The 25,869-nt window shown below is 43.2% G+C and overlaps 1 protein-coding gene and 1 long non-coding RNA gene across 2 annotated transcripts; one reads left to right on the top strand and one right to left on the bottom strand.

Annotated features, from left to right (window-relative positions):
- Nucleotides 1-721: 721 nt before the first annotated feature.
- On the bottom strand, nucleotides 722-8,222 carry LOC125738774 (uncharacterized). The gene is made up of 4 exons (XR_007396902.1): nucleotides 8,104-8,222; nucleotides 4,277-4,374; nucleotides 2,396-2,470; nucleotides 722-2,128 (listed from the first exon to the last, which is right to left on the bottom strand). It is a non-coding gene; the product is annotated as an uncharacterized LOC125738774 (long non-coding RNA).
- A 187-nt stretch (nucleotides 8,223-8,409) lies between these two features.
- socs5b (suppressor of cytokine signaling 5b) lies at nucleotides 8,410-25,631 on the top strand. Its single transcript, XM_049008066.1, is given in 3 exon segments — nucleotides 8,410-8,735; nucleotides 22,695-23,707; nucleotides 23,709-25,631. Coding segments are annotated over 2 exon segments (1,641 nt in total). The 5' UTR covers nucleotides 8,410-8,735; nucleotides 22,695-22,712; the 3' UTR covers nucleotides 24,355-25,631.
- The last annotated feature ends 238 nt before the right edge of the window (nucleotides 25,632-25,869 follow it).

The following is a 25,869-nucleotide window of genomic DNA, read 5'->3' as shown; positions in this document are numbered from 1 at the left end:
AGAGCAGGATCAGGTACTTAAATCCAGAGGGCTGACAAGATAATGCAGGATAGGTGAGAACAATCAACAAGGACTGGCAGAAGAAAACGGGCAACAAGTGAAAATAATAATAACACAGAAACTAGGGAGCTTTACAAATACCATCCATCCATCCATCCATTTTCCATCCATCCATCCATTTTCCAAACCGCTTATCCTACTGGGTCGCGGGGGGTCCGGAGCCTATCCTGGAAGCAATGGGCATGAGGCAGGGAACAACCCAGGATGGGGGGGCCAGCCCATCGCAGGGGACACTCACACACACACAGGCACCTTTACAAATACCAAAAAGTAGCAAACATTAACTGGGCATAAAACACTAGGAACAGAAGAGGAGGATAAGTCAACAGAACCAGAAAAGAACAAAACAGAACACAAGCAGGGAAAACCTGGCACAAGAAAACAAATACAAAAGAAACACTAGGGAACACATCTACTAAATACAAAAACAGAGCAGGGAGCACTCATATTAATGCCTATGGCGGCTCGTGTCAAAGTAACATCCACATGAATGCCAGGACCCAAAGTTTCCCAGCAGAACATTGCCCAGAGCATCACACTGCTTTTGTCGGCTTCCCTTTTTCCCATAGTGCATTCTGGTGCAGTTCTGACGCACATGTACCTGACTGTCCACATGATGTAACAGAAAACGTGACTCATCAGATCAAGCCACCATGTTATTTACTTCACCAATCAGTAGATTAAATGTTATGGCTGATCAATGTATATTTTCTTAATTAACAAGCGTTTTTTGCATTGCATATTTCAAAAATATTCCATTTTGACAAGAGTAATGTTATATAAATATATGAAGGTAAAAGTTGCTTATATGGGTAAAATATTAAAAAAATAAAATATTCAGACCGTAATTTCTATTTATTTTAACGTTTCTTGCATGATAAACATGTACTTTTTGTTACTGTGTGTGCCGCGGATGTGTTGTGGAAGCATTCACATATGATTTAAGTCTGGTTTTGTTTCACTTAGATGTGAACGACTAATGACATGCTCATATTAATAATGCTGCTCGTTGCGCAGCATGTCATGTACTGTATGAGTCACTTGCAATGCTTTGTAAAGTGCATCGTAAAAATATCATAATAAATAAATATTCATTTATTTTATATAAATAAAAGAAATGTGAAAACCTGAAAGTTGGTGTTCATGCGTGCTACAGCTGTGTTGTGGGGGCATTCAAATACAAAAGACTTTCCTCATGGTAAATGCTGCACAACGGCGGAGGAAGATAGAAGTGTTTCACCTGCATTTGATGCAAGCACATGATGATTCATAGCTGTGCAATCACCTCACCACTACCTGACACCACCACCTTGTCAGGGGCTATCAATTAATCCCATAGGGTAGGGGGCACACAGCCCCGGGCAGATGCATATCTGCAATCTATTTATGGCAAATCTGGTTCTAAGATAATATCCTCCCATATTCCGGTCCTGCATCACTGGGGAAGTGGGGAAATGGCACATTACTACTGTGTATGTGCGTCACCAGGAGCAGCGCGCACCTGCGTCAGGCTTCAGGCCGGGGATTCTGATTGGATGACAGGATGATGTCAGAGCTGCTGCTATTCAGGGCTCATGATCACCCCCTCCCCAACCCCCCAGGGAGCCAGAGCACGTTCGCAACCATCATCTGCCATAAAGATGTGTCGCCATGGTGACAAATGGTTAAGAACATTGCTAAACCATATTTGTATTGGTAAAGGAGTTGATACTATGCATACTATGCGTACGAACTCGACTTGTATGAAGAACATATGATGAAGGAAGATGGACAGAAAGAAAACAACCGTGAACCCAAGATTGGTGGCTACATTAGTAGCCTAAAATGCTAATGATACCACACTTATAACAATAAAGAATAAAAATAAAAAATAACAAAATAACATCCAAGTACCCTCCAGCATTAAAGTGTGGGGTTTGGAGTCACCAGTCAATGTGTGCAATAGGGGCGGAAATCCTAGGGTGGGGTGACGAGCTTTCCTTCAGTTCACCTGCAGCCTAGGTATGAGGACCCATGAGCAGAGCACTTTATTTACCAAAGGCGTAATGCGTGTTCAGGGAGCCTCGTCCTGCGGGCAGAGAGAGACCAGCAGGAAATGACCTGCCATTCCCTAGCTGATGGAGAAGAGCAGATTCTATCTGTCAGGGCTGACTGTACCAAAAACAGAATCCAAGAACTCATGCCCACCTGTTTCCTGTTATTTTCGGCTTGTCTTGTGTATTTAGTCGGCGTCTGAGTCCGTCTTCCCCAGACTTATCATTAATGTTAGTTTGCCGCCGTCTGCCCTGTCTCTCCCGTTCCCAAATAAACCCTCATTTCCCGCAATCTTGCCTACCTGCCTCATCCTTCCCCGCTTCCTGTTTGCCTGTCCACCCGCAACCTGACGCTCAGTCATAAAACGCTGATTAATCTGAAAACCAGAACAGGGCAGCATTATAGCAGCATTAGAATTCAAATTGTAAAGTTGATAAATCGGCAGTAGGTCAGACACCAAATAGAAACTCATCGTCAGAATGATACAGGAGAAATGCTCAGTATGGACTGAGATCACAACAGCTCACAATGAACTGACAACAACACTCAGTATTTAACTCATTATACAGGAAATGCTCAACAGGTAAATTTAATAAACTGCTGATGATGGTCAGGGAAGGGTGACTGGTTATGTCGAAGATTCGGGCTGGATCCTGGACATGGACTGGTTTGGAGTCCTGACAGCAGAACACTGATGCAGTATTTAAAGTTTCATCCTGTCTTCCTTTATATTTCCACAGTAGTGGCCAAATAATGAATGTTACCTCTATTTAATTACGTTTTTTAATTGAAAGGCTCTTTTTGATGTATGTTAAATTAGCAACAAAATATTTCTTTCTTTTTCATTTGTTCTGGTATAATGTCAGAAAAAAGGGTACCACTTGTACCTTTGCTTGTACATGGGACTGTACCCTCAAGGGTCTGCCAATTGTACCCTAGCTATAGGTAAATTTACATTTCAAGGTACAGAAATGTACTCCAAGGAACATTTTTGTACCATTAGGGGTACATTGATGTTGTTTGTACCTCGGGGATGTTCTTCAGGATCCATTTCTGTACCTTAAAAGGTACATTTACCTACAGCTAGGGTACAATTGGCAGACCGTTGAGGGTACAGTCCCGATGAATAGCAAAGGTACAAACCGGTACTCTTTTTCTGACAGTATAGATTCTGTCCAGTTTTTGCAGGGGCAATATAATACATTCTATATTGTATTTTCCCAGTTGTACTTACGGCTCATTTACACTAGATGGCAGCACGTACACGTAAGCAGTTGATTCAAAGATTAAGTACAACGGAACGTAAAATTTCGTGTATATGGTCCCTGACAAGGTATAAAAATGTATAATAGATTATTAACTAATCAGATTTCAATAACATCTAATGATTTTTAGAATAATTACCTTAACAAACATTCATATTTTATTTATTTTAAATATGTATGTGATTCATATCCATAAATTTATTTAGTGACATCTAAGTAGTATTAAATATTAATGCTTAATAGTTAAACGGTTTAGTGTCTGTGCCTAGTATAATATTTTAAGTATTGTGTTCATGTTATGTGTGCTTGTAAAATGTTTGGTATTATTGAGTGGAGTCCAAGTCTTTTCACAATTTAACTTTGAATTTCAATCGGAAGACTTCAGGTACAGCTAACAGTGTTCAGTGAGCTATAAGATGAGAAATGTATGCTTTACATGGGATACTGTATTCTAGTTTGTTGTCTAGGTAACATGAAGTACCATCTATGAAGACGAACCAGTGCATGTACCTTATAATTAGTTACATTCTATGTTGTGTTGTCTTCCTGTTTTCCATGTCATAGCATTATGCTTGCTGTCAAACCATCATGAACCTCATATATGCATTACAGCCCCCGAATACTTTATGTCTTGGTGGTTCAATGCAGTACTGCTCATGTAATCTAGATGCAAAAATGTCATACTTATATACTGTATAGAAGCATAATTATTGAATCCTGAATTGATTTTTGCTGCACTGATAGTAAAACATGGGAAGCACAGGAGAAGCACACGCAGATGAATCAGTCCCCTTGATATTGTCAGCAAGAAATATTTACAGGGAGTATGGAGGTTCGCAGCTTGGTCATGAAGCATATGGTGCATAGAACAGCATTACTTCCATCGTCCAGGGCTTATCAAGGACAAAATGTCATACCAAGTATCCGGTGTATTTCTCCAGGAAGTAGGGCTTGATGAAGGCCGGCAGTCTGACAGAAACACAGTACTGAAGTTGCATTGCCATGCATTCATGATCTGTAGCAAGAACAAACAAAAAATTCATAAGACTCAAACCCAGAACATGACGCCGGATCATATTAGTTCTGCTAAGCTGTTCCTTGCTGTCTAAATTGCGAGGCACATTTTAATAAGTTAGATTGAAGATTTACCTGCTTTTCTGAATTGATCATGTAATTTAAAACAGAAAATTGCAAGAAAAGGGTGATTGCCCCTCTATCCCACATACAACAGAATTTTAAAGACGTCAGCTCAGCTCTCATAGTCACAAGACACTTCTTGTTATATGTGTACCTCTGTATACTACGGTGACAATAGAGTTGAATTGAATTGTCCCAAAGCACACCCCTCCTCCAAAAAAACCTGTGCCCTTCCTCTTTTGACTGACTGATTTTCTTAACATTTGAGAAGAAACAGGAAGAACACAAACAAAAAAAGAAACACTTTCTCAATGAATCTCAGTCTAAGGATCAATAGATATGAGGCATCAAATGACTTGAACTCAATGCAGAGGAATGGTATCCATTACACAAATATAATCAATGACAGTCTCACGCAGTCATTATTGGTTCCTTGAAAGCGCCATTGCTTTCCCTGGGGCTCCATTCAACCAGCTGAAAGTGCTCCTGAAATTCACTACACTCAGAGAAAAGCCCATCTGGAGCAGTGCAAGGTGAGGATCTACTGCAGAGGTGCACTGCATTTCTGGTAAGTGTTTTGGATACTAAATTTAGCAGCAAAATTTTGGTGACATATTTCAAGAGCAAATTTTCGAAACTCACTCCGTCCATATTATGTTGTTTCCGAGATAAGACCGCCGATGACCTTTAAAGTCAGGCTTCCACATCAGGTGACGATATCTTAAACTAAAACCCACTCAGTTATCATGTAATCCAAAGAAGAACTTTTGTTAAATTTCCTAAACCCATTAAGCCCACGGAAATGTTCTTGAAAAACACATCCCATGGACTTAATGATTTTTGGAAATTTGTTCCTAATTTGATAACTCTGTACTGTGCAGCAACGGCATTACCATACCTTTCTTACCAGGCATTTGTCAAGCTGTTACATCATAGTAGAATTAGACAAGCTTTCTTAATGACTACATTTGGGTAGTTCATGACAAATCCCAGATCATATTAAAGGCATGTAGAGCAAAGGGTGAGCATCCGAGATGAATAAATGACGGAAAGGCAGATACGGGGAGAGTCTGAATCTGGGTGTAGGACAGAATGCCTACGTAGGGTATAGTTACTGGAGCTGAAAAGCAAAACAACAGAAAAAGAGAGAAAAGAGAAGAGGGGCTTTTCTTGGTCAGTGTAGATGAATATGGTCTTTGTGAATGCGGCATACGGCCTGATTGCATAGACCAGGCGGAGAGAGGAGAGAGGACCCAGACGGACGGACAAACAGCCTCTGTCTTTGTGAGATGCATTCCTGATGTATGACCCTATCTCCGAGTCCAAGCTGGGGACCATCGTTCACTCATGTATGGGTCGCCGAGTACCATACCGACTAGGTATAATTTGCCAAAAAAGTGGCTGGTGGTGAAATCTAACAAGTACATGGAACGGCTGGACTGTCCTGTGGACTGTGTGTGAAAATTGAAGCCGTGTTCAACTAGCCATCCAACTGCTTGGAGAATCATAAAAATTGTTGCAGATTTTTTTTTTTGTTACATTTCTATATCTGCTAATATTAAATGATGTTTTTTTTTTTTTTAAATATATATGTGACCCGTCGCCACAAAATGAGCCTTAAGTTGCACTGGTAGAACTGTACCCATAAGACTCATTTCGTGGTGATGGGTCACATATATATATATACACTTACTACCCCGATAAATAATTTTAAATGAAAATTTCTTGCGAATCTGTGTGAAACATTGTTGTTCGGGGTATATATAGATCTTTCATTCCTATGGATGGACCATTGAAAAAAAAATGTTTCCAGTATGCAAAGTAAGCAGAATGAAAATGGCTCAATGAAATAATGCACTGCATTGAGTAAGTTACAATATGTATATGATATTGGTATGGCTCAGAAAAGGGTGGAATAATGATTTTTATGGTTTTTAGTTAAAATTCATAAGATATGTGAGTAGTGAGAGATATTACTATATTATCTATTATAATCTTCCTGTTGTATCTATTGTCTATTATATATTAACCCACTCCAAACTTATTGATGGCCAAATTTAAACTTGTTCACACAGAAATGCTTTCAATGCTTGCCAGCTGCGGCACAAGGTACCTCTTTGTCTAACAAGCAGTGTAACAACTTCAGTATAACTTGGAGGGTCTCACACGCCACTTGTGCTCCTCATTTTGTCACTGTTGTTTCGAAAAATGTTTCTGGGAACGAGTCACTCTAGGAAACACTGCTGTGGTTGAAACTGGGAATTTGTGGGAGTTGAACTCGATGTCGGGGAGTCCCGCTAGCAAAAAAATACACATATATTACTGAAAAGATTTGCTGAAGTCTTACACTCATTATGACAAAGGTGCCCATTGTCACATGCAAATGTAATAAAGTACAAAGGCATAAACTAAGCCTACACTGACACAGCAGTGCCACCAACCTGACTAATAAATCACACAAATTTCCCATTCAAAGAGAACGGAAAGGTATGGAATGTTCACCAAATATTAAGTGCCAGTTTTGAAATTCGACAAATTTAGCCAAGAAAATGATGGATATGAAATAGCTTAGTCACCATGGTCATGGGTAACATACAGATTACTTGATTTGGCTGGAGGAATGGGGGCTGGACTAAGTCAATAATGTAATCCAATGACACCGGCAGCCAAAGTATGTTGCCAGCTACAGCATTCCCAGAGCTTTCCTGTCTCTGTTTAGTTTGGATCCCTCAGTGGATCTCTCTCTCTCTCTCTCTCTCTCTCTCTCTCTCTCTCTCTCTCTCTCTCTCTCTCTCACACACACACACACACACGGCTGAGGCTACAATTAAATTTTCACTCCATGCCTTTCATCCAAAGACAGTTTACCTCATATGTTAGAAATGCAGCATTTCCCTTCCCTGCAAATAGTGTGGAGTCGTTTCATTCTCTGCAAGAACATGTATCTAATTCTTAGTTTTTTTTCAGACCAGTACTGCAAAATAAATATTTCTTAGATACATTGAAGGACCACTTTCAACATCAGTCCATTCTTTTATGATGACTAAGTGTTACATAATGTACTTTTAACAGTCAACGTCATTACACTGTCCAAGACCAATGGTACTGCTAACATGAATGAGGAATAATGTATTCCTCATTCCCATATATCAGTAATTCATGGCAACAATAACGATCCAACAAATACTACCCTCTTCATCGAGAAAAGATGGATTGTTATCTTGTGCACGGGCACAATTCATTTTAATAACACTACAATAGCAGAACAGCAATTTCATTCCACGTGCATCCAACACCGCAGTCTTCGAGCTACTTATCTTGACTCAAGATGATTATATTCTTTTAATTATTTTAGTTAAAAAAACGTATTCGTATATTGCAATTGTTCTTTAATACTCGGAGAACTTATGTCGCATGTTTAAAATTTGGGGAGCTAAATGCTGAAACAGAAAATGACGTATCTTTGGTAAGAGGCACCGTTGGGACAAAGTGTAACATTCCTTTACCAAATTTCGTGCATCACCGTGTCCCTACAGTATCACTGACTGGCTTGGCTACATCATTTCCTCTGTGCCCAAGTACGTATCCAAGAGCCGCCCACGGATACCATTCAGTACAGTGCTACTTTGTCTCCGCTGCAGGATCTTGCTGCATTCACTTTTTTTCTAAATCGTCCTTTTACATTGCACTTTTAACTCCGCACGCAAGCACCATTTTCGCCTTTCCACGTTTCCAAGTGGTTGCCAAAGAACTGTACCTCTCTCCTATTGGACAATCGCGCCGTCCGTCACTGACTGACAGTAGGAGACGTCCCTCCCTATCCTCTCTGATGGCCGGAAGTTCCCCTGTGAGACCCCTTCCAATAGGATTCTCTCTATGTCGGTCATTTTCCGCCCGCCCTCTCCCTGTCCGCCTCCTCAATTCTTCTCTCGGCTTCTCTTGGTGACCGTCATATTGTCAGGAAGAGAGAAGACCACGGGTGAGAGAGAAGCAGTGGTCGAGACGTGGGAACGGAATGCGTTTTCCAAAAAATAATTACGGTTACTTTTTATATTGAAGCCGCAGTGTATGCGGTATGAGTTCAGATCAGCTACAGTAATGAAAGAGACCGTCGTATGCTCTAGTATTTTAATCGGCACTACGGATCGTCAGGGGAATATGTGCTTAGCTCCTTTTGATAGCCATTTTTTACAGACAAAAGAGAACAGTTAAAATTTGGGAGGAAAAAGAAGCAAAGAGGTACAGTACATGTATTTTCCATTTTTTTTGAGAATATGATGAAGGGGTATTTAAAATGCGTTTTAGACTGGGGGTCTAGTCGGCTACCAGTTTAGCCTTGAGCTTGCGAGCGCGTTGACACGAGCTAATGCCCCGCAAACATGAGAGGAAATCGACAATTTAACACTTTCACCTAACACATTTTCTTCCCCGGGTTCCCAGATGAACGTTTTTAAACATTAAGTGAAAGAACCGCATGTAGCTAAAATCCGCGTCTGGATTTTGTCCCACGATCCCGGGGAATGGGCCGCTTTTTCGCCGTTTGCGGCGGGTGATGTTGGCATCCCCTTAGGATACTAGCTAGGGAGAAAAGTGGTTTTTACCTAGATGCGGTGTAGCCTTTTAAAGTGTTTCAGCCTTTTTTTTTTTTTTTACAGAGGGTTCACGCGTTTACTTTTCATCTAACCTAATGCATAATATCTGTATTTATGTTCAAAGAGTGGGTGAATACTAAAAGTAAATCTGTCATGTCATGCATCTCTTCATTATTTTATCTCTCGGTAATGAATTAGTTCGCTTTAGTGGTGGCAGCCCGGTCTGTGTTACTATGCTCACGATGGACTAGACCTAAATATGATTTTGAAATTAATTTATTGTATAACATGCTAAGCTCTAAATACTCTTGTAGTTACAAATGTATATTAAAGAGACTTCTATTTCAGGCAAGCCTCAATAGACTGTAGAATTTAGGTCCGTCGTGTAAGAAGTTTATTCTATGTAATGAGGGATGCATCCTGTTAAGTGACATTTCACAGTTTGGAGATGTATGTGTAATTCGTGGTTTTTTTTATGTCTCTGGCTTGTAGGTTTTCAGCTAGGTGTGAATAATGAATGTGCTTGCTTTAGGGTACACTGTTGACTTGGGAGACTTAAGAAGCTTTTATTTTCTCTTGGAAAAAAAGTCATCCTCGGAAGCAGTTTTGGCATGGATGTTTGTTGCCTGACCTGACCTACCAGGCGAACTTTAATGGCGTATGCCACCTGCGTCTTAGAAGGAAATAGAACTGGTCGCTTTTTGCTGCCCCTCATATCACTGAGTGTGAGACCCTGCAAATGTCTCATTTAGTCTTGTCTGGGTTGCAAGACGGGGAACTTCCTCCTGTAATCTTGTCTGTTCTCCAACGTTGTCTGGGACTGTTAGAGTCCCCTGAGAGGGGGTGTGCTGCATTGTGGGAAAGAAGGATGATTGCTGTATCTGACCCAAGGGCTGAAATGTAGAACTTAATTGATGTCCACTCATGCTGGTGCACCCACGGAGCCTTTTTCAATGGACATTGCCCATATTTACAGTATCCTCTTGGGAGAGGGTGCTACCAGACCTGAATTGTTTTATGGAGAGCTATGTTAGCGAAGGGCTCCAGCTGTCCACGCCCCCAGCTTCCAACCAGCAGGCTGCTCTACTTTTGAGCAGCGGGCAAACGGGTTGGATTGGCTCTTACAAAACTATCCGTTTGTCATCATAGTTGTGTGTGCCTCTCATTGCTCGATCACATGGGTGAGGGTTTGTTAAGATGGGCTATGCTTTAAATTATTATTTTAAAAAAGCTGTGGATAAACAGTTGTGGTGTGGTGTAGCGTGTGTGTCACATTGCAAATGGCGGCCTCCGATTGTGGCTGCAACCCGCCACTGTGGCCAGTGGGAGGGCTGGTTTCGGGCGAGTACGGTCTGTTCCAGTGCTGAGATGGAAAACCCAAAGATGATAATTGCCAAGGCTTGGGACTTGAATCTGAAACAGATTTCCTTTTTCTGTGTGCGTGTGCGTGCACGCGTGCATGTGTGTGTCTATATTTAATCATAGTCATGCTTTTTCATTCTTTTAAGAGAAATTTGTTTTTAGAATGGAACTAGTTTTTTTTTTTCTGAAGTGGCCTGTTGTACTGCAGATGCTAAGTGGCATTAGTGTTCATTGTTTAAAAAGTTGTGCATGAGACTTTCATTTCCTTTTCAGGCTGATCAGAAATGAGGCTTGTCTAATGAGAATAGAGAGAGGGGAGCAGAGAACCAGCACTGTGACTGGTGCTGATCAACTTCTCCTTGGTACCGGATGCTGTTAGCTGTTTAGCATCTGCCATATCTGTGTCCCTTGTTGTAGGCCAGGGATGAACAAATCTCCTTTTTCAGAAGTCTTTATTTCTACCTTTAATTTATAGTAGAATAATAACATTTAAGCTAATTTGTGTTATAGTTTTAACCCTTGTTGCTGCTTGTGGTTGCATTTATGAATGGCTTACATGGGTCAGAGATGTTTTGAGATCATGGCTTACGATGCCTTTGCATATGTGATGTACGTGTGGTGAAGCTTTAGGCTGAGTCAGGAAGATTGATTGCGGGTGCTCTATTAAAACATGTATCATCCATTGAATCTCAGGGTAATAAAGGGATAAGCTTGGTGAACAGAACTCATGGATTTATCAGATACAGGTTGACTTCCATCCATTTATTTTCCATATCCACTTCGTCGTAGGGGTCTGGAACCTGTGCCAGAAGCTACAGGTGTGTGGCAGGGCCAGGATGGGGGGGCCATCCTACAGTTTGACTTGTTCATTAGATTACAGTTCCCTAATGTTCTTTGCCCCTGAAATTCAGCCTCATTAGATTAAAATATCCCTGATGTTTGTTTCTTAGAAAATTTAATAACAAAGTTCTGGAATCTTGTTGGCTTATTGATGTTTATAGTCTGTCAGAGGAGGAATTGACCTCCCACTAATGAAGCAAAAATGCTTTCACCATCAACTGATTGCAGCACCTGTCGTTCAACAGTAATCCAGATCCAGAGCACAGTTAAGGTGGTGAATATGTGATATCTTCAGTGGACACCTGGTAGCATCTTACCCACACAGTTTTTGTTTAAAGAATTTTGCGTACTATGATTAGAAATATAATTTTTTAAATTAAGTAGTGCTCTAGAATGTTTTGGCCATATTACTACATGCCCTGGAATGACAGTTATGGTTTATCTCATTGAATATAACATTCACAGTATATTGCCCAACAGTGCCGTCTGTACTGGTGCTGATGTTGCATGTCAGAGGTGTATTCTAATTGTTTCTTGGGATCATCTTTTCTTTTGGGCTGGGGTATGCAGATAAGCGCTGTGTAGTTGTAAATAAAATGCCTGATAGATGTGCAGTCTGGCGGAGAAAAGGTTGGAGGTGAACTGTTGTAGTCTATGATCTGTTGTAAAAATTGCTTATTTCTTATTGCGTCTGTAAAATAATGCAGCGTGCCGACATGAGTGCCAGTGTATGATGTGGAGGTGGCACTGATGGAGCCTCGAGCCTAGTCTGTTCTTGATCATCTGCCTGGAGGCTTCATGAGAAAAAGGTTTGAGGATAATATGAAGCAACTTTTTAAAAATAGTTTGCTGGGGCAGCTTTAGTTTTTGAGTCTGTGGCTTCGTCTTGCTCTTATGCTACAGAAATACTATATGAAAATTTATCCATTTTCAGTCTTTAGTTTCTTCATTATCCTCAGTTAAAATATTAAAAACTTGTAGCAAGGTGCCTTTCTGTATATCTACAGTGTAACCGTGATGTTATCTTGTGGTTTTTAAGGGGTGAAGAAGCTCATGGTTTTTCCCCTGTCCCCGTTTGGGAGAAAAGTAGTGTAGCTGAAGTTTGCACCTGTTACTCCCTTATTGTGTTTTGTTTCTGTGCATTTCTTGATATATTTCTGTCATTTGTTCATTAGGCACGGTATGAGCTATAAGAAGACCATAAGACCACAAAAAGTTGTGCCATTTATTTACTATGCGAACCTTTCAGAATTTCTGGTGTGGCTTTGGCATGTATTCAATTGTTTTTTAACTTAAATTAGAATATCTGTACGGACGTATTTGTATGGCAGTAGAAGGTTGTGGGTAAGTACCCTGCACTGTTTCTTTGCCCTCGAATCACTCTCTGCTGCAAAGTGTTGGCTGCATCTGGCAAAGGTTGTTAGCTTCAGGTTAGTCATAAACGCTGATTTAAGTGAGCTACCTGTTTTTCTAACCCAATACCTGAAGATAGCTCTAGAAAATGCATTGTTCCTTTTTAATTAAAGCTTCTTGATGAGCAGATCTTTTTGATCCTAGAAGCTTCAGCTATGAAACCTTTAGAACAGGGGCGGCCATCTTATCCTGGTGTGCATGCAGGTTTTCATTGCAGCTTCCTAATTAGGTCACTAATTAGAGGACTGATTGGCTGAAGAGTCCTCACACCTGGGTTTGAACAGCTGACCTAAAGGTTATCCCTAAAATCTGCATACACACCGGACCTTTGTGGATAAGATTGGCCACCCCTGCTTTAGAATAATTGGTAGAAGGAACAAAGAGGTACCACTCTTGGGTTCCCTGAAAAACAAGGTTGTTGCTTGTGATATAATGGAGAGAAGCATCCTATAATCTAGCCTACCTGCTCTTTGAAAAATGGTCATGTAAGAGAGAATTTAACACAACTATCAGGAGGTTACCATTGACATAAAGAGTCCCTTATTCAGTGTGACTGGAAGATCGCTCAGTTGTTAACTGAAGTAGTATCTGGAGAAGCAAATCCCACTACTTTTTACATCCCCACACCACTTTGGATGATTCATCTGAGGTGCTACCAAACAATTCCTCCCTAGCTCCTTCCTTTTTTAATTTACAAATGAGTACCTTTACAGCCCTTCCTGTTTCCATGCCCACCTGCAAGGAATTTGGAAGGAACTAACGATCTGGAACACATAGGAACCATCCATCCATCCATTTTCCAAAACCGCTTATCCTACTGGGTCGCAGGAGGACCGGAGCCTATCCCGGAAGCAATGGGCACGAGGCTGGGAACAACCCAGGATGGGGGGCCAGCCCATCGCAGGGCACACTCACACACCATGCACTCTCACATGCATTCCTACGGGCAATTTTAGCAAGTCCAATTAGCCTCAGCATGTTTTTGGACTGTGGGAGGAAACCGGAGTACCCGGAGGAAACCCCACGACGACATGGGGAGAACATGCAAACTCCACACACATGTGACCCAGGCGGAGATTCGAAACCGGCTCCCAGAGGTGTGAGGCAACAGTGCTAACCACTGCACCACCATGCTGCCCCATACATAGGAACCAGAAGGCTGAAATTTAGCTTGTTCTGAAAGTAGCCTTGGGATCAGTGGTGACATTGACGACTTTAACCACCGCCAGGACTTCCCATTGAACTAGGGAGAACTGTACAGGCTTGATATTTACTCTGTTCTGTCTTTTAAATTAACGAGCAGCATTTGTGATGACAACTCAGCCGCTGTTGCAAACTAGGGAGAGAAGCATGTCAACCTGTGTAGACACAGCAGTGTTTACTGTGAAAAAGATACAAAATTGTAAGCTGCCTTTTTGTCAGGATCTTTCTTGCAGCTATTGACCTACAACAGGAAAACATAGTTGCTGTTTAATTGCATGTGAGCTACTAGAGAAAAGCCAGACCGCCGAGTTGTCTGACCACATGTGGGGAGTGGGTGAAACTGACATTATGTATTGTATCATGTTTGTTCCTATTAAGTATACTTTCAAATGACGTTCGTCTGAGTCAGTTCTGTGCAATTCCAAAGCTGTGGGACTTTTACATGCCCCTGGGTGTTTGTATGTGCATTAACAAAGAGATATAGTTGTACATACGTGCGCTGTCAGAATGGAAAAACTATGAGCAAGCGCCTGTGCGTTACTTGTAGAATATTCAGGGAAATGGGTGTAGAGTGAGTGTTGTAGAGTACCATGTGAGAAGCTGCATGGAGATGAATTTTCATATAGAGAGATCAGTTGACACTGGCAGCCATTCAAGACATTTGATTGGGGGTCTCCCACTGATGACCGCAAACCACCATTCCCCTAATTCTGCTTGGTCGAGGCAGAAACGGCATGGATATCCATTTTGTAGTTGTATGCATTCATCCGTAATTTTTACCTTTTCTGAGTGGCCTATGAATAAACACCCACTGAATGGGCCTGACACAATGAATAGTCACAAAAGGCCTCATGTCTCTTGAAAGCAAAGAGTAATAAGATCTCCTGGGGAAATTACTGTGAGTTAAGGTAAGAATATGTCAAAACTTTTAAATTATTGAAAGCCTTTTCCTAACAGTTATTGTATATGTCCTGCCCAGTGGTAAACGCTAGGTGTAATTCAGTCAGATTGTTGATAATTAGTTATGTCATCACCATTTTGTCAATAAGCAATTTATGTGTTTCATTGGTTTTTCGGTGAATACATTTATTTGGTCCCCAAAGAGTCTTATACTTACCTGGTGGGCCATCTAGTATCTTAAAGTAGTTTGTCAAATGCTATAGTGGACTTATTTGAAGCATATTGGTTGCATTATCCACCAGCTAGCTTCATCTGTACTGCCATGCCATTAGTTTGATATGCTGATCTTATTGGAAAGTGTTAGAAAGATTACTACTAAGTGTTAGAAAGAGTACTAATTGTGCTAGATGTTTATTACTAGTATAGAGCTGTCAGAATTACTCGGTTACTGGATTATTAAAAAGCATCGGTTTTTAAATTTTCCTTTCCAATTACTCTGCAATATGCAATACAGTTGTCTGAGATCGCATGCAGTGCTCGTGCAAAAGCAGAGGTGGTAAACTGAATTATGAATCTTGATTATGAATGATTATGAATCGTCAGATTAATCGGTCGAATACGCGATTATTAAAATAATTGTAACAGCCAAGGCCGTGCAATATAATGATATATATCGGGTGATGAACTAAAAATCATCCGTTCTAATAATTTATTTTGTGGTATCTCAAAATACACTATTTATGGCAACATTTTTTTTTTATCATTTTGATAGCAGTTTTGCAGGGTTATACGCCACCATATTGAATGTGACACTTGGAGGTTTTTATTGGACTTTATTTGTAACTTGCAGAAGAAAATCCACAAATATGTACCATGATCCACAAATATTTAACTATTCTCAAATATGTATTTTTTTTGTGTTGTGTTAAATGATATTCACGAAAATAGAGAGATTATTACGCGTAAAACATGTTTTGCACATTTGTGGATCACCTCCTGCATATTTGTGGATCTTGTTACATTTGACTTCCCTTTGTATTGATTTGTAGATTTTTGTTCAGTTTGTACTTCTACGGAGCGCTTAAGAGGTCTTTGTGGGAAAATATTTTTTTAAATAGTTTTGTTCACTTTTAATATTTTTGCAATCCCACTACACTTGTCCACTTGCCATTTGCTGTTAAGGTTTGAACTCGACCCGCTTTCTTAAATACATCAGTATAGATCTGCATATCCCCACATCCATCATCAAGCGAGAACACCAGGGAGGCATACCTGAAAGTGGGTTCCGGTTTAACTATGACACTGCAGTAAAGTTATTTTTATATTCAGTTTTCTGGCTGTAATATCTTTCAACGAAAGCAAGATAATAGCCCTTAATTTTCCGGTTGTCTTTATGGGCGAATAAATTAATATTTCAATATTTTTGTGTGTACCTCACCTTTAAATATGTTATTCAGCCCAGCTGTCTTGTTTACAATTGCTGACGGTGAATTGACACAGGGCAGTTATTAATAAACACATATATGAAAGTTACATAGCGTGCATTGTCTCCTATAGGCAGGGGTGCACATAACTGGTACGCAAGTACGCATTCACCTTTTAAGAACGATACGTGCGACGATTGTGGATCACTTCCCATCTATTCGTGGATCATGTTACATTTGTGACCTTGCTCCTTATTTGTAAATTTTTGTGCAATTCCTACTGCAGCTGATCTGTAGAATGAATCCATAAATATGAGGTGCAGCTGTGATATTTATCGTTATTGGGATATGACGTGACTTGTATCATGACATGACATATTGTCATATCTCACAGCCCTAGTAACAACCCTAAACTGTTATAAATTGTTTTTTTGCTTATCCCAGGAAGCAGGACTGAGCTTAAACAGCATCTTTGCTGTCAGCTGTCTAGAAAAAGCTGCACTGTTGTTCTTGTACAGTTTTGTCCATTTAGGGCAATTGGCAGCAGTTAGTTTTAGATGTTCAAACCTAGCCGTTCGATCTTTTAGCATCGCAGAATCAAGTTTTGCAGCATTGCCTCTATTGACAGATTTGTTTGTATTCTGATGGTTTTTTCCCCTGGATTTTCAAATTTGTACTGTTTGCTAGTTTTGAAGCAGCCAAACAATTAAGTCGGTGTTTCTTTCTCACTGCCTTTGTTAGTCGGTGCTGAAGGTCTGCAGTTGATTGAGTGTAACTCTTCCCATGATTTTTTTCCCTATGGCATTTGTCCATTATTTGTGTATATGCTTAGCTGTGACAGCGTTACCCTATGGTGCTTTGTAAATCTGCTTTTGTAATTTAAATTTTTCAGGTGAAATAAGAAAGCAGCACGAATATAGCTTTGGAATGAGTGACTGGATACAATAAAGTTAATTTGCTTTGAAGAGATACAGACTAGCTCTAAGGATGATGATCTCAGCTTCTGTAAAGTGAAATATTGCTTCACTAGATTTTCTGCTTTCCTCACATTAGCAAAAGGTGCGCGTTTGCTGTTAATTCTGTCTGGAAAGCCAAAGCTCTTTGCATCAACCTGTTAATTCCCATCTTAAGCATAATGACCTATGAGATGACAAAGTGAACAAAGTCAAGCTTCCAAGTTGAAAGACTAATATTTATCCCTATAAAATGTAGCCACTTGTTGGTAATGGGATTGGGAGGGGATTCTGTTTTCTATAATTCTGGCCTACTTGCATATTTGAGTTTTTTTTGTGGATACATGAAAAGCAAAGCTTGGGTAAGGTAAAGTGGTAACCTGCATGGAAAAAGTAGTGGGAGGCCCAACCTCCCAAGATGGTTTCAGCCTGATATTAAAATGTCGGACAGATAAGTCTGGTAAAAAAAAAAAAAAAGACATGAGTGTGGGTCGTGGAGCAAAAAAGGGTTAAAAATGGTCATTCCCATACTTTTGGTCTGTTTTGTTTGCTCATTGGAAAATGGTGTTGTCCAGTTACAGCAGGTGTATTGTCTTCCTTTTCGCCCTCCCCCGTTGCAGTATCAGTGCCTTGCTAGAGTGAAAAGGCTGACGCAGTGGTTTCCTTTACAGCATTTGTGGTAGTGTCCAGATTTCCGACCTCTTCTAGAGGGCAAAGCCAGCCCAAACCCCTCACGTGTCCTGACTTTGTATTAAAAAAAAAAACGCACACAAATACACTATTCACCAATAGGAGAGCACTGGACTCTTGACATGGACAAATGGCTTTATTGCAATTCTAGTGCTTGGGTTGCTTCATGTATTTTATCGATAAATGAATTCATTTCCAGTAGTGTGTCATTTAGGTTGTAATGATCCGCAGCCAAAGGTGTTAGACAGGATACAGGCACATGGTGATGCTGACACATTCATTCAGGTTGACTTAGTCAGCAGAGGAAGCCATCACAAAAATTCAAGAACTTGTGAAATCCTCCTCTTGCATATGTTTTGTTGTGATTTGAGTTGAAACCACAGCATTGTGAATTGTGCAGGAATATTACATCATTTAGGATGTATGTGAATCATTTTTGTATGTCTCTCTGCTCTGTATTTTCTCTGTTTAATCAATTATTAGTTTTTTTTAGTATAATGTCATTTGTTTGCCAAACTGGGGGAAGTTGAGAATCTGGACCTGGACCTCTTTGTTCTTTCAGTCATTGGTGATCAGGTGTATAAATGGTTGCTCCACTCTAGACCGTCACTTTTGCTGTCTGTCACTCATTGCTGCTTTCTCTGGGCACAATCAGAAGATGTCTCTTCATGGATAACTAAAGGAGGACACATTAGCATGGAAATGGTTGGTGTATCAAGGAACTGGTCAGGTGTGTGTGTGTGTGTGCGTGTGCGCGCGAGCGTGCGCGAGAGAGAGATCGATCTTCTGAATATGTAGGTTGGAGGGAAGCCTGACTAGTCGAACCTGGAAAACGATGTGATTTCACACATTCCCTGAATGGGTGACTAAGCCTGAACTCTGACTGGATGGTCCCCCCCCCCCTCCCTTTTACTGAACTCAAGCTTGGGCCCAGTAAGTTTTTCTGGGTGGGGGTGCTGGGACGGTTCTCTGGCAACGCTTTCTCCTGCACCGCATTGCTGCCTTTTGAAAGCCCAGGCGACTCGGGGAGGAGAAAGAATTGTGCAAGTCCTCTTCCTTTGTGGAGGGGAAGTGGGGGTTGCCCCTAGAGAAACAATTATAGCTAAGCGCTCCGTCCTAAGGCACTATGAACTCCAGTTTGGTTTTTATGTGAGTGTACATCACTGCACAGAAAATATAGTAAGAGAATTGCATGTGTGTTTGTTTTACATATTCTGAAATGGAAGAGGAATTGAAATTGGACTTATTCTCTTGCGGCCAATACCTTCACTAAGACTGCCGAGCTCTTCATGCTCAAAGACAGGATCTGTAGTGTTTCATCATAACTGATTACTAAGCAGCCTTTTATAACCTCAGGGAGAGTTAGTAGGTGCATGTGTGTGCGAGAGGGGGAGTGGGAAGTAGAGTAACAGCTGCATTCTGTCCTGGAGTCTCCTGCAGACATGCTCCCACTGGAGCATCTACTTCAGCAGCTGCTTGTTTTCTGCACCTTGGGACCCTTTATGAACAAGACCCCAACCGTGGTTACATAGAACCAGGACTGGCTCTATGTCCCAGTTTAAAGCCCCCCTCTTGCTCTGGTTTAACACTGCGGCTTGGGCTCTGCTTTATCCTGATCGGAGCCCAGCTTGCAGTTTTCCTGTCCAACTGCTTCAGCAGAAGGAGATACTTCCTGTTTGAAACTGCAAGACCACCCCCCCCGCGCCCCCACACTCACATCATGTGAAACTGCCTCACAGGCTGTACTTTTCCACTTTTCTGCAGATTAGGATGAGAGGAGTACCTATGGGTTTTCTACTTTTGAAAAATTGAAATTTTTTTATGTGAGAATGACAGGTTCAGTTTGCATTTTTGGTTGATTGTCCTGTGTTTTTGTATTAAATCAATCTAATATAAGCGTAAGACATTTAAAGTTAGGCATTTGTTTTTGATCTGACTAACAATAGAAATGTCCCATTACTTTGGATGATGTGTGTGAAAACTAGCAAGTTGCACTGAGTTGAAGCTTAACTTGTTTTACATCTGGCATTGTCTGGACAGCTTGGGCTGGGTCACTGAGACTTCCTGCTTTTTAAGCTTATTTACAGGGCTTTCCACATGGCAGACATTGAGGGTCCTACTTTGACCCCTGACACCTTGACTGACGGAGATGCTGTCTGGCTACTCCGCAGGCTGTGCTGTGTGTCATCAAGGCCACTTCGCCAACAGGAAGAAATGTCGAGCTGGTCTTTGTTCCTTTGGTGATGTTATGGTCTGCAGTCAAGTTCCCCCTTTTTCCGGCACAACATGGCTATCCCTAATGCTATTCCCTAGGGTTTTTTTCTTATGCTATCCAGTCACAGCACTTTCTCACCACATGCTCTGGTGATGCATTTTAAGGAAGTGATGTATAATGGAGTTGATATAATGTAATGTTCTGCCGCCTTGTACATAGATTTTTGCGGTTGTCATGGTTGACGTCGCAGTGGTGGTATTTTTTTTGGTATTGCTTCAGGGTGGGGTTGTTCAAGGGGGGTGGTGCACCAGCATTGGACACGCCACACAGTGGGTTTGTAGCATGTTTATGCTAAGGCCACGATGTCCACTTCAGCGTTTTCTGGGCTGATGACTAATACTGCTCGAAATTCCCAGGGTGTGGACGTGTCGGCTCACTGGCGCTCGCTCCCTGTCAGCACTGAAAGGTTTCGCTTGGGGGGGGGCCTGCTCTTCCTCCACAATGTGCTGCATGGGATACTTTTTTATTTCATTTCGCTAATAGTCAGTTTTGCCCATCCAGCATGTGCTTTGGAGTTTGAGAGAGAGAGAGAGAGAGAGAGAGAGAGAGAGAGAGAGAGAGAGAGAGAGAGAGAGAGAGAGAGAGAGAGAGAGAGAGAGAGAGAGAGAGAGAGAGAGAGGAGAGAGAGAGAGAGAGAGAGAGAGAGAGAGACTCAACCTTTAATGAAATGAATGGAACCCTGGTTGCTCCGTTTTTAAACGCCACTTTGGACAGACCATTATGCTGTTATCAAGAATGGGATGGCAGGGTCTCATGTGACTGACTGGGAGGACACCTTTCGGAGAGGGGGCATTGGTACAAATGTGCAGTTTTATAGAGCGGGCTCCAGGGCAGGGCTAGACTTCAGGCATGTTTTTTGTTGAAATGTCTATTGCTTTTTTAAAATATGTAAATAAAAGTCGAATTAGATGTAATGGCTACAAACTGTACAATGAAGACTTAGGGATATAGGCAGATAATACACTGATGTTATGTGATATGACTGGCTGTATTTTTCTTGTTGCTATTTATAGCTATTAATGTCAGAAACAGTTGAGTTTGCTGAAATGTTGCAATAATCATTACAGCATGCAGTGTGGGAATCCAGTTAGTGAGAGTATTTTAAATAGCTAACAAGCTATGTATAGCTAATAATAGGCTAGATATCTTAAGTGGGTTTGCTAGTGATTGTTTCTGGGGCCTGTAACGCTCTGTGTAAAGCTCTCTGCGCAGATGTGATTTGTGAGGCAAAAGGTCCGACCTGAATGGTCTGCACACCCTGTGGCCAAGACGCATTTTCATCCAGTCTGACGCTGCAAAGTAGGGCAAGACGAGTCTGCTTAGGTTCTGTGTGCCTGGCTGAGAGCCCCTAATTGGTGCTTCAGGGCCAGATTGGTGGTGATAAGTGAAATGGTGCCAGAGAGAATCCTTGCTAGTCGAATGCACACACAGCGCACGTGTACCTGCATGTGCCTCGGTTTAACTCCCACCCCCCTGCTCCCCTCAGCTTTTAGGTCAGACCCTGTGGCTCCTTGCAAGCTTAGCCTGGAGGTGTCGCGCAGCAGGGTGGGGGTAGGCCGGCCCAGACTGGCACTGTAATACAGTACATACCAGCAGATCAGCTGGGAGCTGATCTATGGGTACATTTTTAGCTGTGGCCTTGCGTCCCTCCAAGTCTGCCTGGCAACACTTCACTCGGTCTGTTCCTGGATTGCTGCCACTGCCCCCGACTCTCACACGCTTTTGCACACTAACCCCCCACCCTACTTCTATTTTATGACCAGGAACTCTGGGGCAAGGAGCAGGCCAGACAGAGGTATGAGAGGAGCTGGTCTGTCTCTTAGCTTCTCTTTTATTGGCTGTCAGTGCCTCTTTGAGAAACCTCGGGTCTTAAATAAGTAAGCAAGTTTAATGACATCCAGAAAAATGTCATCGCTAGCATTCTAAAAATGCACCTTGTTAAGAATTTACATTATTCTTTGATCTGGTTCTTATTGTCAGATAGGATGGCTCAATCAACCTAATGGAATAGATTGTCTGGTGCCACCCCCTAAATTTCACACACACAAACATGCATACATGCATAGATTAATGCATGAAACCATGGATAGTCATACACAGAGACCTGGCATGTCCAGTTAGCAACAGATCTGTCACCTGGATTAGTTAAACCCATGGCAGCCCTCTCTTGCTGATGTGCATTTGGTTGACTCCAAAAGTCAATAGGGGAAAACTGATTTTCCTCACATTTGGATCACGGGCTATTTGTGAAGGCTGAGAAGATGCTGAGTATTAATGTGCTACTATTGCTACTTGACTTGTATCCCTATAGTGATGTTAGATACACTGAGGTAGCTTTGGATTTAGTAAATGCCCGTAGTAGTGCAGGGTTCCCCAATTCCGGTCCTGGGGGACCAGAATCCAACAGTTTTTGAGCAGAAAAATCTGGAAACTGTGTTGGATTCTGGTCCCCCAGGAGTTGAGGAGTCCTGCAGTAGTCCATGGTGTTCATGACCTAGGAGATATTTATAAGGTCACCTCCTCAGTCTTGTCTCTCTCTTTCATAGATCTTGGTCCCACAGTCAATGGAGAAAGTGGGCAAGATGTGGAGCAACCTGAAGAATCGATGCCACACCCTATTCCACACAGAGAGCCCTGGGCGTAGCAGCTCCAGCCCAGAGGCCAGCTCTGTCCGCTGCGTGGTCGACCCTGCTCGGGGAATACGGCTTATGGATTCTCTGGCCCCCAGGGCTACCAGCCCCAGCCGGAGTCTGTCACCGATCCCTCTGGCAACCGAGGGGTTAAGGGCACGTCGGGGTCACAACTGCGTCTCAGACGCTCCCCAAATAGTGGAGATTTCCATTGACAAAGAGGCGGAGGATGGACGTGGCCCAGAGGGCACTTTGTTGGCACGGAGGGACTCGTACTCACGCCATGCACCTTGGGGCGGCAAGAAGAAACACTCGTGCTCAACGAAGACGCAGAGCTCGCTGGAGGCAGACAAACGGCCTTGCCGATCCCGCAGTGGTGCCCCTCGCCGTGAGCGGCGCTACGGCGTCAGTTCCATCTGTGATACTGATTCAGGAGGTGGACGCTCACTACGCCAGCGGCTACATGACACAGTTGGGCTCTGCCTGCCTCTGCGGTTGCGCAGTCGCACCACCAAGACACTTTTTGCCTCCAAACGCAAGATCCACTTGACAGAGCTCATGCTAGAAAAGTGCCCCTTTCCCCCTGGCTCAGACCTGGCCCACAAGTGGCACCTGATCAAGCAGCACACAGCACCGGTCAGCCCACAGTCCTCCACCACACTTCTGGATGCCTTCGATTCGACACATGCCTCTCCAGAAGACGAGGAGGAGCGTCTGCGCGAGCGGCGTCGGCTTAGCATCGAAGAGGGGGTCGACCCACCGCCCAATGCCCAGATCCATACTTTTGAGGCTACGGCACAGCTTGGCTCCCTGTACAAGCTCGGGCCCAAGATGGCACCGGGAATCAGCGAGAGTCCCGGGGACGGCAGGGCTGTGGCAAGTGGGCCCAGTGCCTTGGGATCGGGGGGCCTCAGTGGCGACCCAGCCAGCAGAGTGTGACTCAGAGGAGGACTCTACCACCCTGTGCCTGCAGCCGAGGCGGCCGAAGCAGAGGCACACCTCTGGAGATGGCCACTCAAGCCGACAGGGCCCCTGGAAGGTGCACACGCAGATCGACTACATCCACTGCCTGGTACCGGACCTGCTGCAGATCACTGGGTTGCCATGCTACTGGGGTGTGATGGACCGCTATGAAGCAGAGGCGCTGCTGGAGGGCAAGCCCGAGGGCACCTTTCTTCTGCGCGACTCGGCCCAGGAGGACTACCTCTTCTCCGTCAGCTTCCGGCGCTACAACCGCTCGCTGCACGCCCGCATTGAGCAGTGGAACCATAACTTCAGCTTCGACGCTCACGACCCCTGCGTGTTCCACTCGTCCACGGTGACTGGCCTGCTGGAGCATTACAAAGACCCCAGCTCCTGCATGTTTTTTGAGCCGCTTTTGACCTCGCCGCTGCACCGGACCTTCCCGTTTAGCCTGCAGCACCTCGCCCGCGCTGCTATTTGCCGGCGCACCACCTACGACGGCATTGGCGGCCTGCCGCTGCCCTCGACACTGCAGGACTTCCTTAAGGAATATCACTACAAACAGAAGGTGCGCGTGCGCTGGTTGGAGCGCGAGCCGCTCAAGGTCAAGTAGAGCCTGCAGCTGCATGGAGGGTGCAGAGAGGGTCGTGGCCCTTGCCTCATGGTTCCTGTCTCCAGTGCTCGTCTGCCTGTTCCTTCGTTTGCTTCGTAACGGAGGAGGAGGCGACGACAAAACCTGTTGGCAACGTCAAGCTACCGTTCTGGTCTGCCACCTGTGGGGTTCTCTCGATGGGCCTTGGGTTGGGGGGCAGGGTCAGGTTTAAGGGGTGGGATTGGGGCTGGAATTTTGGCAACAGGCAGGGTGTAACCAGACACACGCGTTACTATCTATCGTTTTAGTTATTACTTAAATCCCTAAGACTACACACTTATATAAATATAAATATATACAGTATATGCTCTCTGGCAAGCACATGATTCTTTAGCATCAAGCTCGTTTTAGAGGCAGGGGCCTGTGGCTGTTCGGATTCAGTCTGTGGCTCCTGGCTCTGCTTCTGTCTGTCTGATCCCCAGGGCATCCCAAGCCGTGGTGGGAGGGACCTGTAAACCAAGCCTGCATGCACCTTCCCACCTCTTGGGCTCCTGTTCACTTCCTATATATATACGTATATATGAATTTCATATGTATGTGTATGTATATTTTAGGAGTAATATGTCATTGCTGTATTTTACAGTTCACTTGAACTTTGATAAAGCAACTATGTGGCTCCTGTTGCATTGAAGAAATGCAGATGCTTATTTTATTTTGACCTGACGCGAAAGTGGATTGGTGTAAGCAGCCTCAAGGGGCAGACGAACCTTACATGCCTATTCTGCAGAGATGGGCTGCTTTCTAGTTCCTGGCTGGTGGCTGGTCATCAGACCTGCTTGGAGATTTTGAGATTTCTGCTGAATCTGGAGCTCCTGAACAAAACCACAGGCAGACTCATGGAGTCAGTAGAAGCTGGCCAGCATTGAGGAGGGAGGCTCGGGTCTCATTAGCACCAGGTATTGGTGAGATGTGCTAATTCCTGGGGCAGCCAAAGGGCTGGCTACATCCCGATAAACCCCAAACCCCTGCCCCCTGCAGGAAGCATGAGGCTCCTGCACATGTGGTTACAGTGTTCTCGTCATGTGACATGAGTGTGCCTGTTCCTGAAATCTCACTAGTAACTAGCACATCAAATTTTTTTTGTCTTATGGTAAACCTTAATTCCTGCCACTAATTGCACAGGGAGGTAAATATATACTTTCTTTTTTCTTTTGGCCATTGGCACCACAAGAAGGAGCCACTGGCATCAAGCACTTTAGCTCCTCTCTGTGCAGGTTAGTGGGAGCATTGGGCTGTTTAACCCTTCCACAGTGGGACCACAATCACTAGGTCGCACGTGCGCGTGCATGCACACGCGGGGCATGCTGTGTGAAAAGGGCCTGGTCGCTAATGAGCTCTGTCTTCTGTGTTCACTCTGTCTTGTGATTTTAACCCTCTCCCAACACTTTGCATGCAAAGTTACATGCATAGTACAGTGGTTCTCAAACTCGGTCCTCGAGATCCACTGCCCTGCTTGTTTTCCAGCTATCCCTGCCC

The sequence above is a fragment of the Brienomyrus brachyistius genome, chromosome 3 (assembly GCF_023856365.1).
Source record: "Brienomyrus brachyistius isolate T26 chromosome 3, BBRACH_0.4, whole genome shotgun sequence".
NCBI lineage: Eukaryota > Metazoa > Chordata > Actinopteri > Osteoglossiformes > Mormyridae > Brienomyrus > Brienomyrus brachyistius.
This window is presented reverse-complemented; position numbering and strand designations above follow the sequence as displayed.